This window comes from Penicillium angulare (assembly GCF_028827245.1).
Source record: "Penicillium angulare strain IBT 27051 chromosome Unknown utg000001l_segment0_segment0, whole genome shotgun sequence".
Classification (NCBI taxonomy): Eukaryota; Fungi; Ascomycota; class Eurotiomycetes; order Eurotiales; family Aspergillaceae; genus Penicillium; species Penicillium angulare.
In genome coordinates this window covers 2,230,484-2,250,483 of record NW_026623160.1, presented here as the reverse complement: position 1 = coordinate 2,250,483, position 20,000 = coordinate 2,230,484, and the positions used below count along the sequence as shown (strand labels likewise).

Here is a 20,000-nt window from a genome sequence, read left to right as displayed (position 1 = left end):
AATATTTCATCTTGATACTTTGAGAGTGAAAGCCTCTTTCAAGGAAGAGCATGTTAATTCACGCGTATATAAGAGGTAGTCACGGAAACAAGTAAAGAATGGCAGGTTGTGTTGGGCATGAGCGAGGCGGTCTTACAGAGGGAAATTAATCTTATTTCTTTTCGATGGTAAAGGAGACAATGCTGCTTTTAAGTGTAGATTATTTCGGACCGCACTTCCAAGTTGGCATTGTCTGGAGTGAGCTTTTCATCGCAAGTAACCTTGAACTTCGATTAATTCTTTTCAACGTCCTCAACCCAATCTCAACGCTACGACCATTTGCAGCGATACCGAAGGGAGGGAAGGTGTACTCTAACAAGAATCCGTTCCGCTTATAACCGTAATAGTCAAAGCGAACCTATGCCTCAAAGTCAAAGTCAAAGGCGCAATTTCTAACTTGATACGTTGAATTGCTCGGCAGTTTTATTGGCTATCGATTAAAAGTAGTCTCTTAGTTATTCCCAGAGGTTTCGAAGAGGCTTGACCAAATGAACTTAGCTGGATGGTTGACTCTCAAATTAGATGACTAAATTGCTAAACTCGATCCTTGAATTTGATCGAACAAAGCTGTGGCAACTATTAGTCCGCCTGGGCGTTCTGTAAGATAGTCTGCATGCGATCGTACAATTGAGGGTCTTCCTTCATCCACCGCGATACATGAGGGAAATCCGCCTGCCTTCCACAGGCGTTGACGCAGTGAAAAAAAGTGGACGGGAATATTGCGCAAAGTACTCATGAAATCAGGATATGCTGATTAAACGAAGTAAAACAGTCCTTGTATTTCAGTAACATATTAAGGCTTGTAAAAATCCGAGACGGCAAGTCGTTTGAGGTAATTTTTGGCCTTTTGGCCAAGCATGTCGAATCTCATCAAACTGAGGTCAAATCTTGGAACGGGAGAACCGATCGACAATTTGAATTATCTAGAGAACATGTTGACCAAGCGGCATTCTGGGCGAATAAAATGACATGTTATCTGGCGTAAGGAAGATAGCCTTGTCGACTTGACTCGTGCTTCTTTGTATAAATACCACATATGGTCCCTAGGGTCTGAGGCTTATAACAACGATCGGAAAGAGTGGGATTTCGCCAGGCTTAGCGGCTTCCGCCATTTGGTTCGCGGCATCATTACCAGGTTATCGATACCCTGGCACCCATTGCAGGCGCAGTGCAATTCCTCTCAATGTACACTAGTGTAAAAGTAGGCTCGATGCCCAGAAGAACTGGATACAATAGTTCTTGACCCGGCGATGTTGAATCGGCCAAGTTCTTATTAGGAGCACCTAATGCTCAGAGGCTCTCCAAGCCTCAATTACCACTGAAACTACCTGAAATCATAACACAGCCCGTTTCGCAATTTCCAGTGCCTGTCTGAATCGCGCGGCTGTGGAAACCAAGTCATTTCGCCGGCTTGCTGTGGAGAAATTCTCACCGGCAATTTCAGTCAGCATATCATCCCCAAAGGCGCCAATGAGATCAGGTGAAAATGTTTTCACCGGGCCGCCCTCCCCTAACATGTACCTTTCAGAAACCTGAACGACAACGTTGTCCATAAAGCGCTTCATAGCTACATACCTTATAGTAGGCTTTCAATATGTCATGTATGTCAAAAACAGCTTGTTCTTCATTGCTCAAGTGCGCCCCTGTCAATACTGTTTTCATGTCAAAAGCACAGCCATCCCAGAGCCCAAGACTTTCCAGTCTGGCCATCACTCTGTCCTGGCGGATCGACGACAAAGTGTCAGCAAAATAATGGTTCACAGTTTGAAGGATTCCTCCTCTTTCATCATTCACTACAGTATCATCAAAAGCTGCTCGTGGGCCTGGTGGTACGTCACCTCTCCCGGATGAGATAAAATCCTTTCTACCTTCTCTCTCACGTCATCGTCGGGGATGATTTTCGCGAAAATATGTCGGTTGAAGGAGTGCACCACAGAGGCTGTTTTTTCGAGATAAATCACCGCAATCTTTTCCCATGGACTTGATTGTTGGCGAAACATGTTTTGAAGCACAATTGGATTTACAGTGCCAGGTAATTCAGAGCCACGAGACTCAAGGTAGTAACGTCGTATCCAGTCGTATATATTTTCGGAGTCACCTGCTGGCCTGCTGAATTATGGATCGTTTTCATCTTGAATCGTACGAAAAACTTTGGCATGACCCTCTTTAGCCATTGACCTAGCGAAATCATCTGCATGCTGCCGCAAGTGCATTCGAAGCTTGAGCGGGCTTTGTGCTTCCAAACCAGCACTATAATTTCCATCCAATGCATTATCAACTTCATTTTGATAATTTGATGACAGGCGCGTCAAGAACCGTCTCTGCTCCGCAGGGGTTTGGCGGGAAGGACCAAGAATCTCTAGTTCTTTTTGTGTCTCCAGAGAAAGCCTTTCGATATCCGCCACAACCGCAGGGAATTCAGAACGAATGTGATCATACAAAAGTTGGCCCAGAAATGACTTCAATGCTTTGATGCCGACTCGATCTTTTTAGAGCTCAGCCCAAGGCTGAACTGTTGAAAAGAACTCTTTTTCCTTTTGATGTCGGCCCTCGATGGAAACACCCTCTTTAATCTCCTGAGTGGAACGATTTCGTACGGCAAACCACCCGTGAGTGAGACTCTCCACTTCATTTTTGGCGATACGCAAAACCTGATGAGTGATCAGTACCGTCTTGAATCGAGATGACTAAATGCTTACACCAGCTTCATCTCCTACCTGAAGAGCATCGCATTTGGTGACGATTCCAACAGTCCGCTTTCCTGCTGGATCAGCGGCACGTGCCATGGAAAACCTGGTATAAATGAGCACACATGGCATTGAACCGGAACAATCTTCCTTACACTTCTTGGTTCGCAAGGTTATTACGTGCATCCATAACAGCGCTGATAACGTATGTCAGTTTAACAGCTCTTCCATGGCAACTTGAAACTGTACTTACAGGATAATGGTACGCTTGTCAGTCATATAACCCTCGATTAACTTCCGGATAATTGCACGGTCTTCTTCAGTTTGAAATTTGGTCGGATCTCGTATTGAGTTTAGCCAAGTCATCAAAGTGACTGAGGGTCTTCTTACTGTGGAAGAGGCCCGGAACATCCACAACACTAAGATGTCGATGATCTGGACCTGAGAGCTCGATTTTGAGTATATCGTCTGAGAATCTTTTCTCTACATCTTCCAGGTTCTTCGTTCTAGGTCCCGGTATACCCATACAGCTAGCAGCCTATTATTGAATCAACACACATCCTAAAATACCGACACGATACGGTCCTGACCTCGTCAAAGATGTCTTCGAACTCTTGACATCCAAAGTCTGTAGCTGCTAATCCTTTCTCAAAAGCTAGGAGCTTCTGATTTAAAGCTTCGTCGAGTCGCGAAGATGGTCCTGGGATTATTGTAATCCTTGCTTGACCCTCCCCCTCTGCTGCTCGCCGCAGAACAATTTGGGTGGCAAATCTTGTGCAGAGATCACTGGCCACAGGAAACGAAAGACCAGTTAGACCTTCTAGAAGGGAGGACTTGCCACTCGATTGATCACCGACTACAACAAGCTAAAATTGATTAGTCGAAGATCATGCCCGAGACAGATAGATTCACTTACCTGAGGAAGAGAGACATTTTCACTAATGCCTAGTTCTCGAAGTCGGTCGATGATGCCTAAAAGTCGTATTCGCTTTTTATTGTCTAGCCCATCTGCGCCTGTAAGGTCTATTGCACGTTTCCTAGTCATTCTGTTTGCCAATATTGAAGATGAGAGAAAACAGCAACTGCAGATTTGAGGAGATTTAGTGCTCAAGAGCGACCAATAGACGATATGAAATATCGTGAATGCTTCAGGTTTCCCTTACTTATAACAATGGGACGACCAATTCAAGTGCATTCTTAACATAAAAATGAATGTAACTATAGCACACCCATTCATATAGCATTCATTGGCTGAATTTTGGCAACAGAAATACAAGCGCGTCAGGAATTTCAATAGCACGACAAATAGTAGCGATGTGCAGTGCAATACTTCGCTATGTTATGAACACATGGGCATACTTTACTCTCGTATACTTGGGAAATGAAGAATCTCACGCAAGGTGGAAGCTCCATAAAGGCTCTCGCCAATGTCACCATCAAATTGGAATCTTTTGATGTTCATTCTTACGAAGGCTTGACAACCATAGCGATGGAAAAGATGTAGCAATGGCTAAAGAATGGCTCTCAGTGAGTCATAATTTACATTCTTGTGTCTATCATTGTAATTGAAGGCTGGGATAGCAAGACGAAGGGAGATTCTTTTCCAAAGCTCGGGTCAATTGCAGTCAAATCCTTTTTTATTGCCATGGAATTCCGATGCGGTGCTTGCCTCGGCATTAGAATTTCTTCACTTGACCAAAGAGCTAGCAGAGCCGTTAATAAGAGTTCAAACCTTTCGTTAAAAGTCTTTTATGGTTTCTGACTACGACCGACAGAAAATCACAAGATATACTGATCTTGTAAATTATTTGACTCGGGGGGCTCTTGTCATTCCTGCCGTTTTCAGTGCCAAATCTAGCCCTACCCTTATTGCGAATCAGAGATCACGCGCCACCAGGTCTTTGGGACTCCCAATTAAGGCAAAAGTAGGCATCGGCGTTGGTTCTGGAAATGGTGCTCTACTAGCGATGTCCACACCTGGAGCGCTTTTCCTTCGAGCACAGAAGAACAGAAGGCCGGAAGATAATTCTGCACACATGTGATGATTATGAAATACAGGCATGAATCTCATGCGGATCATGTTATTTGAAGGGCTTTGGCTACGTTATGTCTTAGGCGAGTACGTTTTCACGGTACACCATGTTAACAAAGATCAAGGTTTGAGACAAAACGTTGATTAAATACTTCAAAATAAAGATACTATTTCATTTCAGTCGCTCGTTATACAAGTAAAGGATGGATCGAAATTAGTTTCACCACTTTGCACCCATAGAATCTATCTCGAACCCTAGTGCGAAACACACTAATCCATTTCCGACTTAGCTCCGTCTCAAGTATTGAATGGTATTGAACGGCTTTATCACGTGCTACGGTGTTCATGTCGGAACACGTAATCAGGGCGGTGAAGTTGGACCAATAGATATCCAGTCGAGTATATGCATCTGTCGGTATCTCTGAGCGCGCGGTTATTCTATGTGCTTACTAAGATCATGTGATCTAATCTAGCTTACATCATCTATATCACCAATCATTTCGATTGGCAAGAAGCCGGAACTAGTCAATCACCAGGAATTAGATTTCATTTGAATATGTTACATTCAAATGGCATGACACAAAGGAGACAAGGGATCCTTATTTAGCAACGCCTGATATTCTCAATGAGCCGAGATAGAACAGCGAGGGCGGGGTACGCAAAAGACGAGAAACCCAAAACTTTCGACCGGAATGGCTAATTGCATGGAGGAATCCGCGGCGAGATATTCAGTGCCATATGTAGAATTAAAATGCCTTCTTTTGATCACATACGGAGAGCGTAAAAAAGTCCGGCGGATTTCCACAAATAACATCGGTGCAAGCGCGAGAGCTGGGATATATTTTCGGAGCATCCGGCGCCGTGCGAGATATCTACCGTTATGGTTTTGTGAGCGCTAGCCACATTGCTGTAAGGTAGGCTGCGCCCTCGTTGTCGTAGATATGACGAGACGAAGATGATCAAAGGTTTCGAGGTGATAGCTGTCGCTCTTTTCGCAGTCTCTCCAATCGTGTTCGGATGGCACTCCGGCTTCGGGAGTCGCGCTGCCCTTGGATAAAATCATGCCTGGATTGAGCAAATTCGTGCGCTGTTCGGGCAAGGTCTCTCTCCGTTAAAATAGGGATGAGTTGAAAACGTATGATGTCTTGGTCGGTTTCTTCGTTGATTCTTAAGTGGAAAGCAGTACATTGCACTCGAGAGAGTATTTCAACGCATTTTCCTCGCTGTGTTTCAGAGAAGCTAGTGATCTGAAAGCATTTTTGTTCGGCAATGTAGAATAACACTGCGTTACGCAATGTATCCGTTATTTCATCAATTAATGATTGGCCGATTTCACCGTAATCTTGTTTTATCATTGATACTTGTCTTCCCACCATGTCGTGTTATTGTGCCGTGCACTATGGCAAGTCGAAATTGATGCGAGGATGGTAGAATAGAACCTATGGCCCTGAGGGGGAACAGGTGGTGGTTTATGTGTCCGAGAAGACGGAAATAAATGGCAGAATATTTTGGCTCCTATAGGCATTTGTCTTGGCAGACCTTTTAGGGGTTCCTAGGAAGGCGCCTAGGCGGCCAAGGCAAAATTGGCAGAAAGAATACCAATTAATCAAACGATGCAGGAAAGTAGTGTATAAGCCTTGTGAGATACTTTACAGTATTGAAGTGACACGAAGGGAGTTCTGTGAGCTAGCTAAATGACCAGGTAGTTTCACCATGGTCCCAGTGTCAGGGTTTGAGATACTGTGCCTGTTTAATATGGAAGCCAATTTCGAATCCAAGTGTATTATTTACGATTGTATTAGAATACTGCCAAGAAACGGGGTCAGGGATAGAGTAACTATAATAGGTAAAGCGTGTTTTGAAAGAGGGTTCGAGAAAGAATTGTCGGATAGGGGCGAACGCGTATGAACTAGTACAGCTGGATACCATTCAGAGAGGGTTGTTCTATCTAGGTGCTCGATCGAGTTGAGCGATCTTGTCTGATTCGTATAGGCTAGTTGTATAGCCCATACGTACGCTTACGTGCGCTTTACATACAAAAACAGTAATATAGGATCTAAGCCCGCGCTGAATCATCAATCTGTAATAGGAAAGGTGGTAATCTTCTCCTGCGGAGTTCGACAAGAATCTTTGTGTGTAAGTGGTGAAACTGATTTCGATCCTCCCTGTACCTCGCTGCATTCTTTGCTTTGTCAAGTCGCGTAAGACTTGTGGTGACCTAGCTACAGCGCTAGATGCATAATCTCATCTTTTATCATTGGAAAATTCGGCTTGCTCACTGAGTAACAGACTAACCGCATTCCTGCATGCCCGCTGCTCATATTCTTTATCGGTAGCCGAGACAGGGGTAGGTTTTAGGATTAAAGATTTTAAATTTTGTTCCGTAGTGTCAAGGCTTGGTGCTACGAATTTCAAATGTGCCAGTGAATGGTCATCTGGGATAAGACTGTATTGAGCTCGTGACATCCACGCTGCAGGAGGTCTAAAGCGTTATTTAGATGCAATAGTGCGGCATGACGGACGAAACGGAAAGATGAATAGAGAATCAATTTCATGGATGCTGGATTGCGTATCCGTGTGCGTGGCTATCCATTGCATTTAAATTGTACTCTGAAATAACTCAAAATAATTGGCTATAACCAAGCTAGAGGGACCGTCACAACCACCTTCAAGTATGACTCTGTAAAGGGAGAATCAGGTTTTTCTAAGAATCCAAAGAGGCCGTTGGTACTTCGAAGTCTTGTTTTCTGATCAAGAAGTCACCCTCATAAGCTTTGAGATGCTCCTCAGAAGGTCACGTCACCATGAATCGAGAGCTACACAGACGGTCCTTTGTATGTCCATGAGAGAATGGACCATCAAGTTCTCATTCGACCTCTATCCCCACCAAATGGCGTGGGACAATAATACCATTGCAAGTATCTAGTATCGGGTCGCAAGATCGCACGTTTTTTCGGGAGGGAGAAACGTGAAATACCATGATCTGAGATCGAGCGTCTGTAGGCAAATAAACATCAACTTGTAGCAATATTCATCTGAAAAATTATGACTTACCCGAGTTCAACTGGTTCAGTTGCTGCGACAATCTGACGTGGAACATTTCAATAACCACAGTTCTATCGGCTTTGGAATTCAAAATCTCCGGCATACTTGTGAATGCACTTTCAAGTACATCCACTGATGGCGCTTTTTGGAAAGTCTTGGCACATATATCAGCCAAATGGTGCGCACTCACTTCCGTAGTCGATATGGGTTCTTGAAGCATTTCACAAACCCTCGGCAGCAATGCTGGATGCAATGAAAGAAACGCCTGCCGGTAATACTCCTCTGTGCTGACATCATTGTCGATGCAGATTCTGTGGGGCCTTGTTAGGGCCACATGCACTTCCTCCAAATGAAAGGCTTGGTGAAGCCGGCGCACCATGGCCTCCAACTGAAAAACGCAGATGTCGTTTTCGAATAAAGGTGACCCCTTCAGTCTGGATGCCATAATCGCATAGAATTGCTCACCACAAGGCCAAATCTGTTTCCACTCGTAGCCCTGAATGTCTTTCGGCTGTATTCCCGCGAAGGCGAGGCAGACTAATGCCATGCCTGCTCTTACTCCAAACGGGCGATATGGGTACTCCTCGCTTTGGAAGGAAGCTTGAAGAACGCTCGAGCCAGGCAATGAATATCTTCCAAGCATGAAAAGGATCCATCGGATCTGTGACTCCAGGTCGTCTAGGGATATTGTGTGTAGACAATGAGCATCGGTCAAAGCATCACGTGTACTGGCTAGCCACGATAAGAGTCCGTTGTATTGCAAGACGAACGCGCTTTCCCAGTCGGCAGAGTGCCGATAGATAATACACTGTATGGTCGCGTCGTCTTTGGGAAGCATTGCAGTGATGAAGAGATAATTCAAAACTAACAGAAGCTGGTGAAATGTCGGAAATGGGTCTTCGCGCCCGGTGATCCAGGGACCAAGATTCGGTCTTTGCAACGGGGGTGGTAGCGATGCCTGGGTTTGTCAATTAGAAAAATACCTTAGGCTCTAGGTATGAGCATGGGTTTCACCCACCGAGAGTTCCATCTTGGAATATGCCGGTGTAGCATGGCAACTCAGAGTCCCCGAATCCTCATGAGATTGAGTATCCATATTGGCATTCTCAGGTTGTTTCGCATTCCCATCCATGCGGGTTTCAATCATTCCCGAAATCCGAGCACCCATAGAATTTGAATTGCCGGAGTGTTTTGAGGTAACAGTCTGCTCTTGAGGATTTGAAGATGCCACTTCCGGCGGTAGAGGCTGTGAGTCCCCAACATCTGGACTGATTGTCTTATAAATGCAAGTCTTCGGTGATCTGCTTACAAGACAGCATCGACATTTAGGCAATTCACGGCCGCATCGTTTTTTGGCAACACGGCACGGATCGCAGGCCCTGTATGGTACTGAACGTTTTTGATAGGAACAGAGGTGATGTCTGCCACTCGTGATACAAGATTGACATGAAGGAATATCACGGCTACATCGCTTTTTCGCAATTCGACAGTGCTGGCAAGATTGAATAGCTCTGGAACCGCTAGATGGTGGTGGAATTTTCCGAAGAGGCGACATCACTGGAAGATATAGATCTGCAAGGAAAGAGCTATAATTTCGAGAAGGAATGGCCTTTGTAACAAATGTTCAATTTGACCATTGTCGCAATTAGCTCTTTAACGAGGTAAGGGCACCCGATCAAGGTAGATATACCGCTATGGATAGCTTTGCGGGCCAACCTATCCAGACCTCTAAGGTCATTGGCGACCGAGGAGGGGAATTTGACCTGACGCACTGCAGCGCCTTGCTTATGATGTAGCCCACCTCCTTGGCACCGACCAAGCGATCCCGGGAACTTGCCAGCGCGCCCTAGGAGCGCCAGGAAAAGCAGATTGGATGATTTGATTAGCACATCAGCTGGCCTTAGACAATCATTGCCCGATAGGCTTTTTCAAATTGAAAGAGCTGCCTGCTGGTATTTGCGAAGAGAGGCTAGCTTCCAGGAGCGATCAATCTCCCTGCGAGATTCTCTTGCTTCATTGGATGATGAGCGTGTCTTTCAGGTAGATATTAATTATTGAGAAAGCTATGTTTCATTCGAGATACCAGATTAGCGCGAGGAAGCCAAAGAAAGAGGTCATCGTTGCGATCAGGGGGGCCGGGACAAGCTATGTGGGTCCACGTCCGCCTATCATCGTGGAAATCTACCTCATCTTTGGCATTGCTCCTACGAACACTCTCCACTTTTTCGCAAATTTTTCCCATTAGACCCTAGGCACTGTATTGCTCCTAAGGGTGGGGCTCTGGTTCCTGGGGCCGAAGAAAGGACACCGCAAAAAATAAAGTACTATATTTCCACACGTTTTCGATGCAGGTCTGTGGCCTATCGCCCATGCTGTATTGTTTTATGCTTCTGAATTCGTAGGGGGAAAATGAGTTTCTTCTATTTGTCTCATAAGTATAGTCTTAAGCATTCAAACATTGGAGAGGACTTTGGCGAAGACTTTTCGGGTCTCATTTTTATTACGCAAAACACGATTCAACCACTTTCACTCAACATACTCTAAATTAGACGCATCATTGTACGACATTGATACGTTCCCGTGGCTGTCAGGTGAATCACAGTCACAGAATTCGCAGGCCGAATAGTCGCCCTAATCCGTTGACCTCATTATTCGCTTCGCTCAGAAAGCATTGTCATCGTCATGCCCAGCTCACTTTTTGAGCATTGTTTCCATCTAGGTGGCCAACACTTCAATTACTTGCTGTCGAGAGAGCTCTTGAGCCTCTGCAAACGATTGCAGCCGCGATAATCGCTCACTTTTAGAAATCTCCAGGCTGTTTCGATCGCTTGTCAAATAATCATTGTGTCTCTCAAGCTTGGGCTTTTCCTCTCGAGATCCATGACGCCAAGGTATTTAGGCTCACAAGATCCCCACAGGCTCCTGTAAAGCCCACGAAGCGGGCAAGCTGGAAAGCTAATTTTCGATCTTCCCTTCCAGCCGTTCAAGAGCGTCTAGTGCAGGCGCAAATTGTTCAAGCGCTAAAGAGTTCGAGGCATTTTCCTTTGGCTAGAATGAGACAAATGTTAGCTTCTGGGCCCAGAAATCCATTTGAATCTCTCTTACCGGGAGTTTAACATCTGAGGTGGCTAATTGAAGAGTATTTTCGATATGAATGGGCATCTCACTTGGATGCTGGTCTTCCTGACCCTTATGGTAGACCATTATGGTACGATCACGGTCGACACACTCAGAAACAAGAGCAGCTTCTGAGATACAGTAGAATTCGAAAACAGATTACAGTACCCCTCGGACACTCACAGTTTGTTTCTCGGCCCGTACCCGAAACCACACTAATCCATAAGAGGTTACCTTAAAAACAACCACTGTCTAGCAGTATCGTGGTATAGAACGTTTTGGACTTTAGTGTCTAATGAGTCATTGTAAATTACTGTATTCTCGCCTGAAATGTTTTAGGACAGGCTTGAAGGGGTGGGGAATATCCGGCGATCTGGCTTGATTTGCGCCTACTCCCTTTCTTTTATAGCCCTCATTTTCATCTACCTCTACTACTATAGAGGCGTGATTCCCCGTAGCCTAATATGGTTCTCGTTTCTAATTTTCGTGGCTCTTGCTTCCTACTGTCGCTTCCATCCGTTATTGGGCGTTTATGCACAGCTAGTACCGCCCACTTACGCTGACAGACCGCATGAACGTCGGCCGTGTATGGATATTAGCGGCGGCCCGTATCAAGCTTAGTAACACCATGAAAGTCTGTCTAATAAGCACGGCAAACCGCTAAGACGCATCGAATAGCTCTGCTGCCTGGGAATGCGGAAACATTGAAAAGCAGCCATTCATCATCGCAGAGGAAGAGTCACAATGCGAACATCACGAATATGTCCATTAGAGAAGGAAGTATCCCCTTTGACATTTCCAATGTGCGAGAGAAATGTTTCACGTGGTACAGAGCGATTGGCAACATCAACAAGACACCACCGCTGATCTTAGTACACGGAGGTCCGGGCGCTGGCTCCGACTACCATCTCCATCTTACAAAGCCACTCGAAGCTACAAGCATTCCTTACATCTTCTACAACCAGGTTAGCTGCTCACACTCATCTCTCATCCGCGAGAGAGCTGAAGACAAGAGTTTCTGGGGCTTTGATGTGTTCTGTGCTGAGCTCGACAATCTCGTGGACCACTTCGAGCTGCAAAAAGTTGGATTCTCTATCTACGGCCACAGCTGAGGTGGCATGCTAGCCAGCATATATTCTAGAAGAAAACCGCGTGGCCTTCACAAGCCGGTCATCGCCAATTCATATCCGAGCGCAGATCTTTCGGCCAAAGAGAGAGAACGCTTGTTCCGACTGCTGCCCGTCAACGATGCTGTTGTACAGATGGATACGGACGGGGATTACGACAACCCAGTATATCAAGAAGTGTGTGACCGCTTCTCGAAAAAGCATTTCTATATACTCGAACCGTGGCCTGCGGTACTTACTGAATCATCATGGGGAAACAGCACGAGAATGAGGAAGACGAATGGCAAGAAAGGTATCTCCCTCATCCGACAGTCAGGCTTCATGCATGACTATGATGCCATCAAGACGGCGGAAGATATCGAAGTGCCAGCACTGCTTCTATCAGGTCGGTACGACATGAATAATGATTCGATCATGGCCCCTTGGTTCGAATCAATACCACGGGTCAAATGGGCCGTGCTTGAGAAGTCGAGTCGTATGCCAGCTCTTGAGGAGCCTGATAGATATGTATATATTGTAATAATTATTTCCTTTCTTTTTAAAGAGTTGTCTATAGCTTATAAAAAAGGAAGTGCGGTCAGGTTAAATCGCGGACAAAAAGGCTTTACCCGGCAAATGGGTAGCACTTGACATATCCCGTACAGGATGCTCTGCACAGAGGGCATTTGTTTGTTGGCTCAACAACTTTTACACATGACTCGCAAACCAAATGTCCACAAAGAAGAGTCACCCATCGATCTGGTTGCGTGTAACAGATCATGCACTCTAGCGCTCGTTTTCTCTGCTGAGAAAGTTCCTCTTGTAACTTCTGTCGCTTCTCTTTTTCCACCCGAAGCTCATTTCCAAGCATTCCGACTTCCATTTGTAACAACTCAATCTCATGGCCAACTGTACGTTTAAGTTTCTTGAAAGCGTTGTCCTGCTTTGCCGTTAGAAAAGAAAAACAAAGGTCTCACGGAAAGCTGATACCACGATAGAAGAAGTTCCATCAATTGTGGTTCTTCTACGCTTGCGTGGCGGATTCGTACTGGTCGCATCAATTGATTCATTGAACAAATTTTCATAGTCCGAGTAAGTGTAATCACAGCGTGGAGCCCTCCGAGGGGCTCGTGAGCCACCTGGCTCTGTTCTTGGTAGTTCCTCGTCGTCGGTTATAATGATCGTATCGGAAAGACTTGCCATCATGAGCCACCAACTTTTAGGCAAGGGTAGTTAAAAAAGGTCTAGAATAGGAGCAAAAGATAATACTAGAGCCTGGAGCCAATTCGGGAAAGAGCACCCTTTATATACTTGAGGGCGGATAGTGACGGAGCAAGTTTCAATCTCAAACCGCAAAGCTCCAATAATATCATATTCGGACTAAAGCTCCCTGTCAATATTTTCAATCTCCGATACCCAAGCGGGAAAGACTACACGAATGGATACACATCTGCAGCCGGTGATCCGAATGAGCTCTGCTTGCCAGCCATTAGATCGCCAGGTAAATCAAATACATTTTTTCCTGCTCACCCCCGGTCCCTGAGTCTTCCAAATGAATGATTAATAGTAATAAAGGTATAGACGTCTATAGATACAAGACGTAGCACGAGGGAGCAAATGAAAGATAGCTTCCTCGCGTGCAGGGAACCCAGATAAATTATGTGGGTCCACCTCATGTCGATCGCTGACAAGGAGTAACAACGCTCCCAGGACCTACTCATACGCTCTTCACCTCATCCGGTCCCAGGAATGCTTAGCAGAATTCTAGAACGGCCTGAGCTCCCAGGAGGAGTAAAGTCCAATCGCCTTGAACAATTTTGGAAGAGTGCAAAATGAAAATAGATGGGAAAAGGCCCTCTAACCTCTAACCCAGGAACCAACTCTGCCAGAGTCAGGCTCAGCAGGTGATTGGACACTGACTTGAATTTGCTAACAAGCATGACACAACTGGCTGTCTAATTTAATAAAGTTAGGCTATGCCGTTTGCTGTACTGCCTGAAATGGCAGACTCTGCAGCTATGACAAGTATAATCCACGAATTTCAGGCCACAATTGTCTTACTGCCGAACTGGTAAAAATATCCCCTATCTTGCATTGCGCGTCCTATCGGAGTTGACACGATAATTCTCGGGGGAACGTAATCCGACTAATTCAGATAAGGCAGCGCGGGCGTTCTGTTCTCGAGCGGATATGGCTTGGGTCAATGACCGGAATTCCTCCGTTACCCGATATATGCCACTAGAGACTTCAAGTAGACCGCTTGATTGGGCTTTTTGGAAGTGATTGAGTTGCTCTATGAATTCAGCCACGTCATTCTGCAGCTGCTTGAAGAGGCTGTATCAAGTGCGATAGTATGCATATTCCCCTTGTTGCTGACTTATAACCCGGACGATTTCGTCTAGGTCACTCATTTGTCGTGATTGAAAATATAAGTACAGAATTGAATAGATATGTCTTGAATGTGGTAATGTGCTGGTTTCGAATGGCCGTAAGAAGCAGAAGTAGAGGATGTAGGCCTCATTTCTAATTCCGAATACGCAAATTCTTGGCCGTGTAAATACAGAAACAGGGTATGTATCCAAGCAAGTTTGAAATTAACAGCTGCTCCGAGGTGTTTATCCCTTGAAAGGTTTTAGTCAAGAATTGCAGTCCGGCAGAAGGTAACAACGCCGAGCTATTGATGTGGCACACTCAGGGGCTCAGCGTCAATGAAGCAATGATCAAAACACATACTAACAAACGAACGGAGATGGGGATATTGTTCAATTTCTAGGTAGTTTAAAATGCCTTCCCAGGCACTGTTCAATATGACTGCATTCACGTACAAAAGAAACCGTTCTTTTACGAGAAACAACAAATGGAATGAAAAAAGACGTTTTCCTGACTAAATTACATGTATATTTCGTGAAACAAGTTTCGGGTGAATCAAGTCTCCAATTAGAACCTGAAAGCAAGCCATGTCCAGCAAATACAAAACAACGGGTGTTCCCTGAGAAGAAATAGAAAATTACCCAACCCTCTCATCTTCTTGGCTCTGCTACTTTTCAACACCGCCGAATAATTAATTTCGGTAGCTTATTACTCTATTCCAGAGAAAATCTTTTGGGAAAGATGATAGGACCAAAAAATCAATGGTGCGGACTGTCTTCGGTAGGTTTGCCGACTCGATGAATGAATTAGAGCTTTCGACAGGTGAGAATTCTCCATTGGAACATGTGCTCAATTAATGAGCTATGAAGGCGCGGGGCTGTTGTCACTTGCCTTGGAGAGTGAATGTCTGACTCGGAATTCATTGTATTTATATTTTCAAGGTTCGTGCCCCAAGTATGAGACTCGGATGACGAGATATGTATATGTCTCGGAAAAAAATCTGTTTTCTTATCGTAGAAATGTACATTCTATAAACACCTCCCAACTCGCGCTACTCCAAAAGAATGGAGAGGGTAGGAATTTGTCATCATGGTCGTTAAGTCATTCAACTAGGGGCATGCTACTCTGACACTGTTGTAAAAGATGTCAATAAACATCTCGGCGTGGGACAATTTTTCAAAAAGTTTGATTCAATTCTGCCGGAAGAGATTGACGCTCGAAAATTAATTCCAAACGGAGTGAAGCCGACTCGAAGCCTGAATCATGGAACACTACCTTGAGTATTATGAAAAAGACTAATCGTTGCTCTAAGACTTCAACTTCCCTGAACTAAGCTTCAAAAATGCTGCGATTTCCAGAGATGCAACGCAGGAGCCGAACACAATGAGGCGTGGAATGTGCCCTTAAATCTGTAACTCTCTGGGTCACATTGATAATGTTCACTGGGAGCGTGCTGTAGGAAAAGAAATGGCAGAAGAAGACGCGATAACTTGACTATATGAGACTTTGATTATTGAATCGCACAAAGACGAGGCACCCACTGCAATCCCAAAAAATTGTAATCACAATCATGTTCAGAACTCACTGACACAATCCAATTCTCTCTCATTTGCTCTCTCGCGACCTCACTTCTAGAAAGGCATTTATTCCATGCTACTGTAACTCCATGCCGAAGATTGTGAGTACAGAGCGCGGAACCAATTCCCGCCGTTTCAAACAGGCTATAGTGTGCTTGTTTAAAAGCAATGTCATGGGCGGCTCAGTTCACGCGACGTTGTATGTTTATATTTTTCTAGGTGTCGTGCTGCTTCTTGCATTGACCTTGGCCGGATTTGACCTAATTCGGATTTTAAGACGTTGGGACGGTTGGTTCAACAGGACCTCGATGATACCCGAAATACCTTCTGAATTCACGAGATCAACGGCAAAAAAGCTGATCCCGCATAGCATAATCATCTTTATCCGTCGAAAATACCGGGCGAACTTGTTGCGCGCAAGAAGCAGACAAATAATACTGTTGCGACGCTTAAACGAGGCCTCACGTTTATAACCCAGAGCAATGGGGAGTCAATCCTCAATCCTCAGAAGAACGGAAATTCACCGGCGATTATGATTTATCTACTCGAACGTTTCGTCTTCAATTGGGAGGGAACTATATTCTGCGAGATCTCCCCCCTCACCTCCACAATGTGTTGGAACGTACTCCAATAAAGCAGCTCTAATGTCTTTTCCTCATCAGGGCTAGCGATTGAGGGAATCCATTCCTTAAAGCTTGACAGTGATGAGTTACTTTTTAATATCCAGTAATGCTTTGCTTGCTTCTTTTGACCAATATGAATGAATTATGTGCACCCGAGAAGTGGGTATGGACAAGGCCGCTTTCAGATTATACTTCGGGTTTGATCGCTTTCTTTCTTGCAGGTCAAAAGTCTTCTGAATTATTATTCCAATTCTTATATTTCAATGCAGGGTCTTTTGAAAGAGCTTGTGACCTGAAAAAGGTCTAGAGCGTTCTGAAGTAGATCATACTTGTCGTGAAATCAATTTTCAAAATCTGCCGGATCCGGTCCTAAGTTAGCCTGATGTTTCCTGTTGGCGTAATATCTCGAGAAAACGGCTTAAAGGACATAATTGCTGAAAAAAACGCACAAACGAAAACCAAATCCTACAACCTTTGTCTTGAAAGTCAAAAGTGCCCTTCCCGGGGAGGAACTAATAATTCTTCGTTGACTCAGTGACCTGAGACCAACGACCCGTTTAAACTTTGCCAAAAAATGGCACTGATGGGTCTCTCGTAGGAATTTTCCATCAACGCGGTTTGATCCAAGATTCACCATGCTCAACAATCTTGCTTTCTAGGCGGTCATATATTCAAACTTTGACCGCAAGTTTTCTCATAAATGGTGATCTTGCTCAACAAACCTCCGAGAGACTTTCATTCTGGATGACTGCTCTTGAAATTGCATTTTTTATAGTCATTCAATTCTTTGTCGTCGTTGCCTTGCGCCGATCATTTTTGGCATTGTGCCATGGCCCCCCGGAACACGATCGGATGGTCAAAATGGGAAGAGAAGAATCTACTTGCCTGGCTGCAATCCAAGAAGGGGCTATCCTGGAAAGCCCTGTCTCGTGCCTATTATGAAGAATTCCAAGTGCAGCGAAGCATCGAATCTTTGCGAGGGAAAAAGTATCACCTTCTTCGAAAAGGCAGACACTATAGTGTCGAACCGACCGCAGACCATTCAGTATCGGCAGATCTTAACCATCAGCCACATCCTACCAGGGCCGGAAAGACTAGATCTTTTCGGCGCAGAATCGACCGATGGCTTCAAAGAACACCTCTATCTGAGCCTACCGAAGGAGAGTGCGACCATTTTACCGAAACAAGGCGCTCACCAAGTAGTAAGCTACTCGCTCAGTCATGAATCACCGCATAACTAGCTGATCCATTTCATAGGACTACTATCAGTAGCGCCAAAGTACACGCCGCTTGATGGAACCGAAAAACTGTCCCCGATTTGGGAATATGCTCACCGCTTCAATGCACCCCGAAAGTTGAGGCTATTGAGATTGTAGCAACGTTGGGTAAAAATGTACGTTACAGGATCGGAATCACATGTGTATCTGCATTTTTGGCCACTTCTCGTGACTTTTCTGGGCTTGAAGCTCAGAGTAGTCTTGCGATTGAGATGTCCATCATATAGAGGTATCAAAAAACGAAAAGCCAGTCTGGTGGGTTGACCAGTGGCAATGGTTCCAAGAGATTCAAAAGCCGGCAAAATGGAATATTTCGATCTTGATTTGGCTACTTTAAGTGGAGAATGCAAACCAAATTTTAGATACAATCCGCTTGAATCATTGAACCCCGTGAATCTGCAGTCTCGTCATGTTTATGGAGCCTATGCCCGACCGTGGTCTACTGAGGGACAATCAAAAGAGAAACAAAGGCAGGTTGTCTAATTCATGGATAGGTCGAAAATCAAGATACAGGGAATGATTAAACAGTATAAACGTAGACATTATCTGAAGAACCTCAGTCCAAGGGGCCTAGAAAAGTACAGTTTTAGCTAAGTGCTGTTGAAAGGTTTTTGCTTCCAAAAATGAAAAGCCCATTGAACTACCTGTCGTGTAATAGAGGTTTTTGAGATTAATCCCCTTTTTAAAAGCTTCCAGATAGCATGGCCGAAATTGTCAACCACTTTGATTTGACGCTCAGAGTTGAGAGACGATTAAAATAAGATTTGAGACAATAGCTGTGGGACCAACGATCTGATGGTAATATCATATCGACAGCGATTCCAATGAGTGACGTTTCCACCATTGAACAGCTTCTCCACCAGTTCTTCACCCATACCAACAACTTTACTCCTAGGGCACGGGGACTACTTTTTAAAGCTCTGGAATATGAACAGCATGCAGCACTTGCCATGATGCTACTAGACATTCGGTTCAACGCCAGCGCGGAACACTCAAGTGAGAAAGCGGCGCTTCACCTCACCGTCATTGATGATGACCCCACTGCGATTGATATTTTCATGGCGCAGGACAATGTCAAGTTTAGCTATATAGATTCTGCGACAGTGGCTTGCTGCTCGCGGCGGAAACATTTGATGGCAGGTTGTATTAGAGGAAGGTGTCAGATCTGGAGCGAACGCGTATTAACTAGTATCGAGGATGTCCGATTAGAGGATGGTGAATTTATGTCTGGTTGAAGAACTATCTAAGCTTTTCAGGGGGAATACATAGAAAATGCGGGCGGGCGCTGGATACACTAGTCCTAGAGAGGAGTGGTTTTACCACTATTCCTCTCTAACTTGACAGAAGGTTCTAGACTTGGAAAACCAGCACGACTGTCAGCGTCGCTCAGTAATTTGACATGCAGCAAACCCACGCAATAGCGAGCTCATCCGACAGCGCTTTTTCCAGAGATAGAAGTCGACGCAGCGGACAGTGATACAGTACATGTAGCACAACCCCACAGAAACAACCAAGTTAGCAGGCACCCTGATCCGCTTTTGCTTCGCGTGATCGGTCCCATCTTGGATGAGAAGACTGATTGTTTCAATTGTTCACTAGATCACTTTGATGACGCAGGTGGCGAACTCATAGAAGGGGGATTTCCGACGAGAAAGACGATCTTTTCTCATGCTCTCGAACCGGTCGCTAATTGAAGGGTAAAAGAACACATTATGTTGCTTCTGTAATCGCCTGACAATCAGTCTCAGCTTTCATCAGGACGTGCAATATCTTAGCACGTTAATATTGTTTTCTTACTGCATACCCTGATTCTATGACAACTTCGCCCTGAATAACGAGAGGAAAGGCAAGAAGAAAGGACAAAGTGGGGAGACGGATTCCAAGTCTAAACCACTTTCGGATAAGCCGCAGATCATTTTTCATCTCAAGGTTGACGGACCCGTCGTAATTGAAACCGAAGTTTCCCAAGTATGCTCTAGTATACAGTAACTGACTCCACAAACGTGCGCTTCTTTGTATTTCTTTATAATACTCGAGTTAACCAGATTGTGGGTCCATTCATAGATTTGGGATATAAATAGGCACACCGAATTGAGAGTTGAAAAGTGAAGGAAAATAAGTAGGAGC

General features: G+C 44.8%; 4 protein-coding genes across 4 annotated transcripts; 1 reads left to right on the top strand and 3 right to left on the bottom strand.

Moving 5' to 3' along the window:
* Positions 1 to 2,528: 2,528 nt before the first annotated feature.
* N7478_000787 (dynamin family protein) lies at positions 2,529 to 3,771 on the bottom strand (the record flags this gene model as incomplete). The annotated part of the gene is made up of 7 exons (XM_056917002.1): positions 2,529 to 2,690; positions 2,739 to 2,832; positions 2,882 to 2,923; positions 2,980 to 3,067; positions 3,117 to 3,264; positions 3,317 to 3,592; positions 3,643 to 3,771. The coding sequence occupies 7 exons, from the start codon at positions 3,769 to 3,771 to the stop codon at positions 2,529 to 2,531; spliced, it is 939 nt and encodes a 312-aa protein (XP_056784882.1).
* Positions 3,772 to 7,801: 4,030 nt separating this feature from the next.
* On the bottom strand, positions 7,802 to 8,950 carry N7478_000786 (uncharacterized protein; the record flags this gene model as incomplete). Its single annotated transcript, XM_056917001.1, has 2 exons — positions 7,802 to 8,761; positions 8,822 to 8,950. The coding sequence occupies 2 exons, from the start codon at positions 8,948 to 8,950 to the stop codon at positions 7,802 to 7,804; spliced, it is 1,089 nt and encodes a 362-aa protein (XP_056784881.1).
* Positions 8,951 to 11,681: 2,731 nt separating this feature from the next.
* On the top strand, positions 11,682 to 12,032 carry N7478_000785 (uncharacterized protein; the record flags this gene model as incomplete). The annotated part of the gene is made up of 1 exon (XM_056917000.1): positions 11,682 to 12,032. One exon carries the CDS (start codon positions 11,682 to 11,684, stop codon positions 12,030 to 12,032), a length of 351 nt encoding a protein of 116 aa, XP_056784880.1.
* Positions 12,033 to 12,651: 619 nt separating this feature from the next.
* Positions 12,652 to 13,229, bottom strand: N7478_000784 (uncharacterized protein; the record flags this gene model as incomplete). The annotated part of the gene is made up of 2 exons (XM_056916999.1): positions 12,652 to 12,966; positions 13,017 to 13,229. 2 exons carry the CDS (start codon positions 13,227 to 13,229, stop codon positions 12,652 to 12,654), a joined length of 528 nt encoding a protein of 175 aa, XP_056784879.1.
* Between the last annotated feature and the right edge of the window lie 6,771 nt (positions 13,230 to 20,000).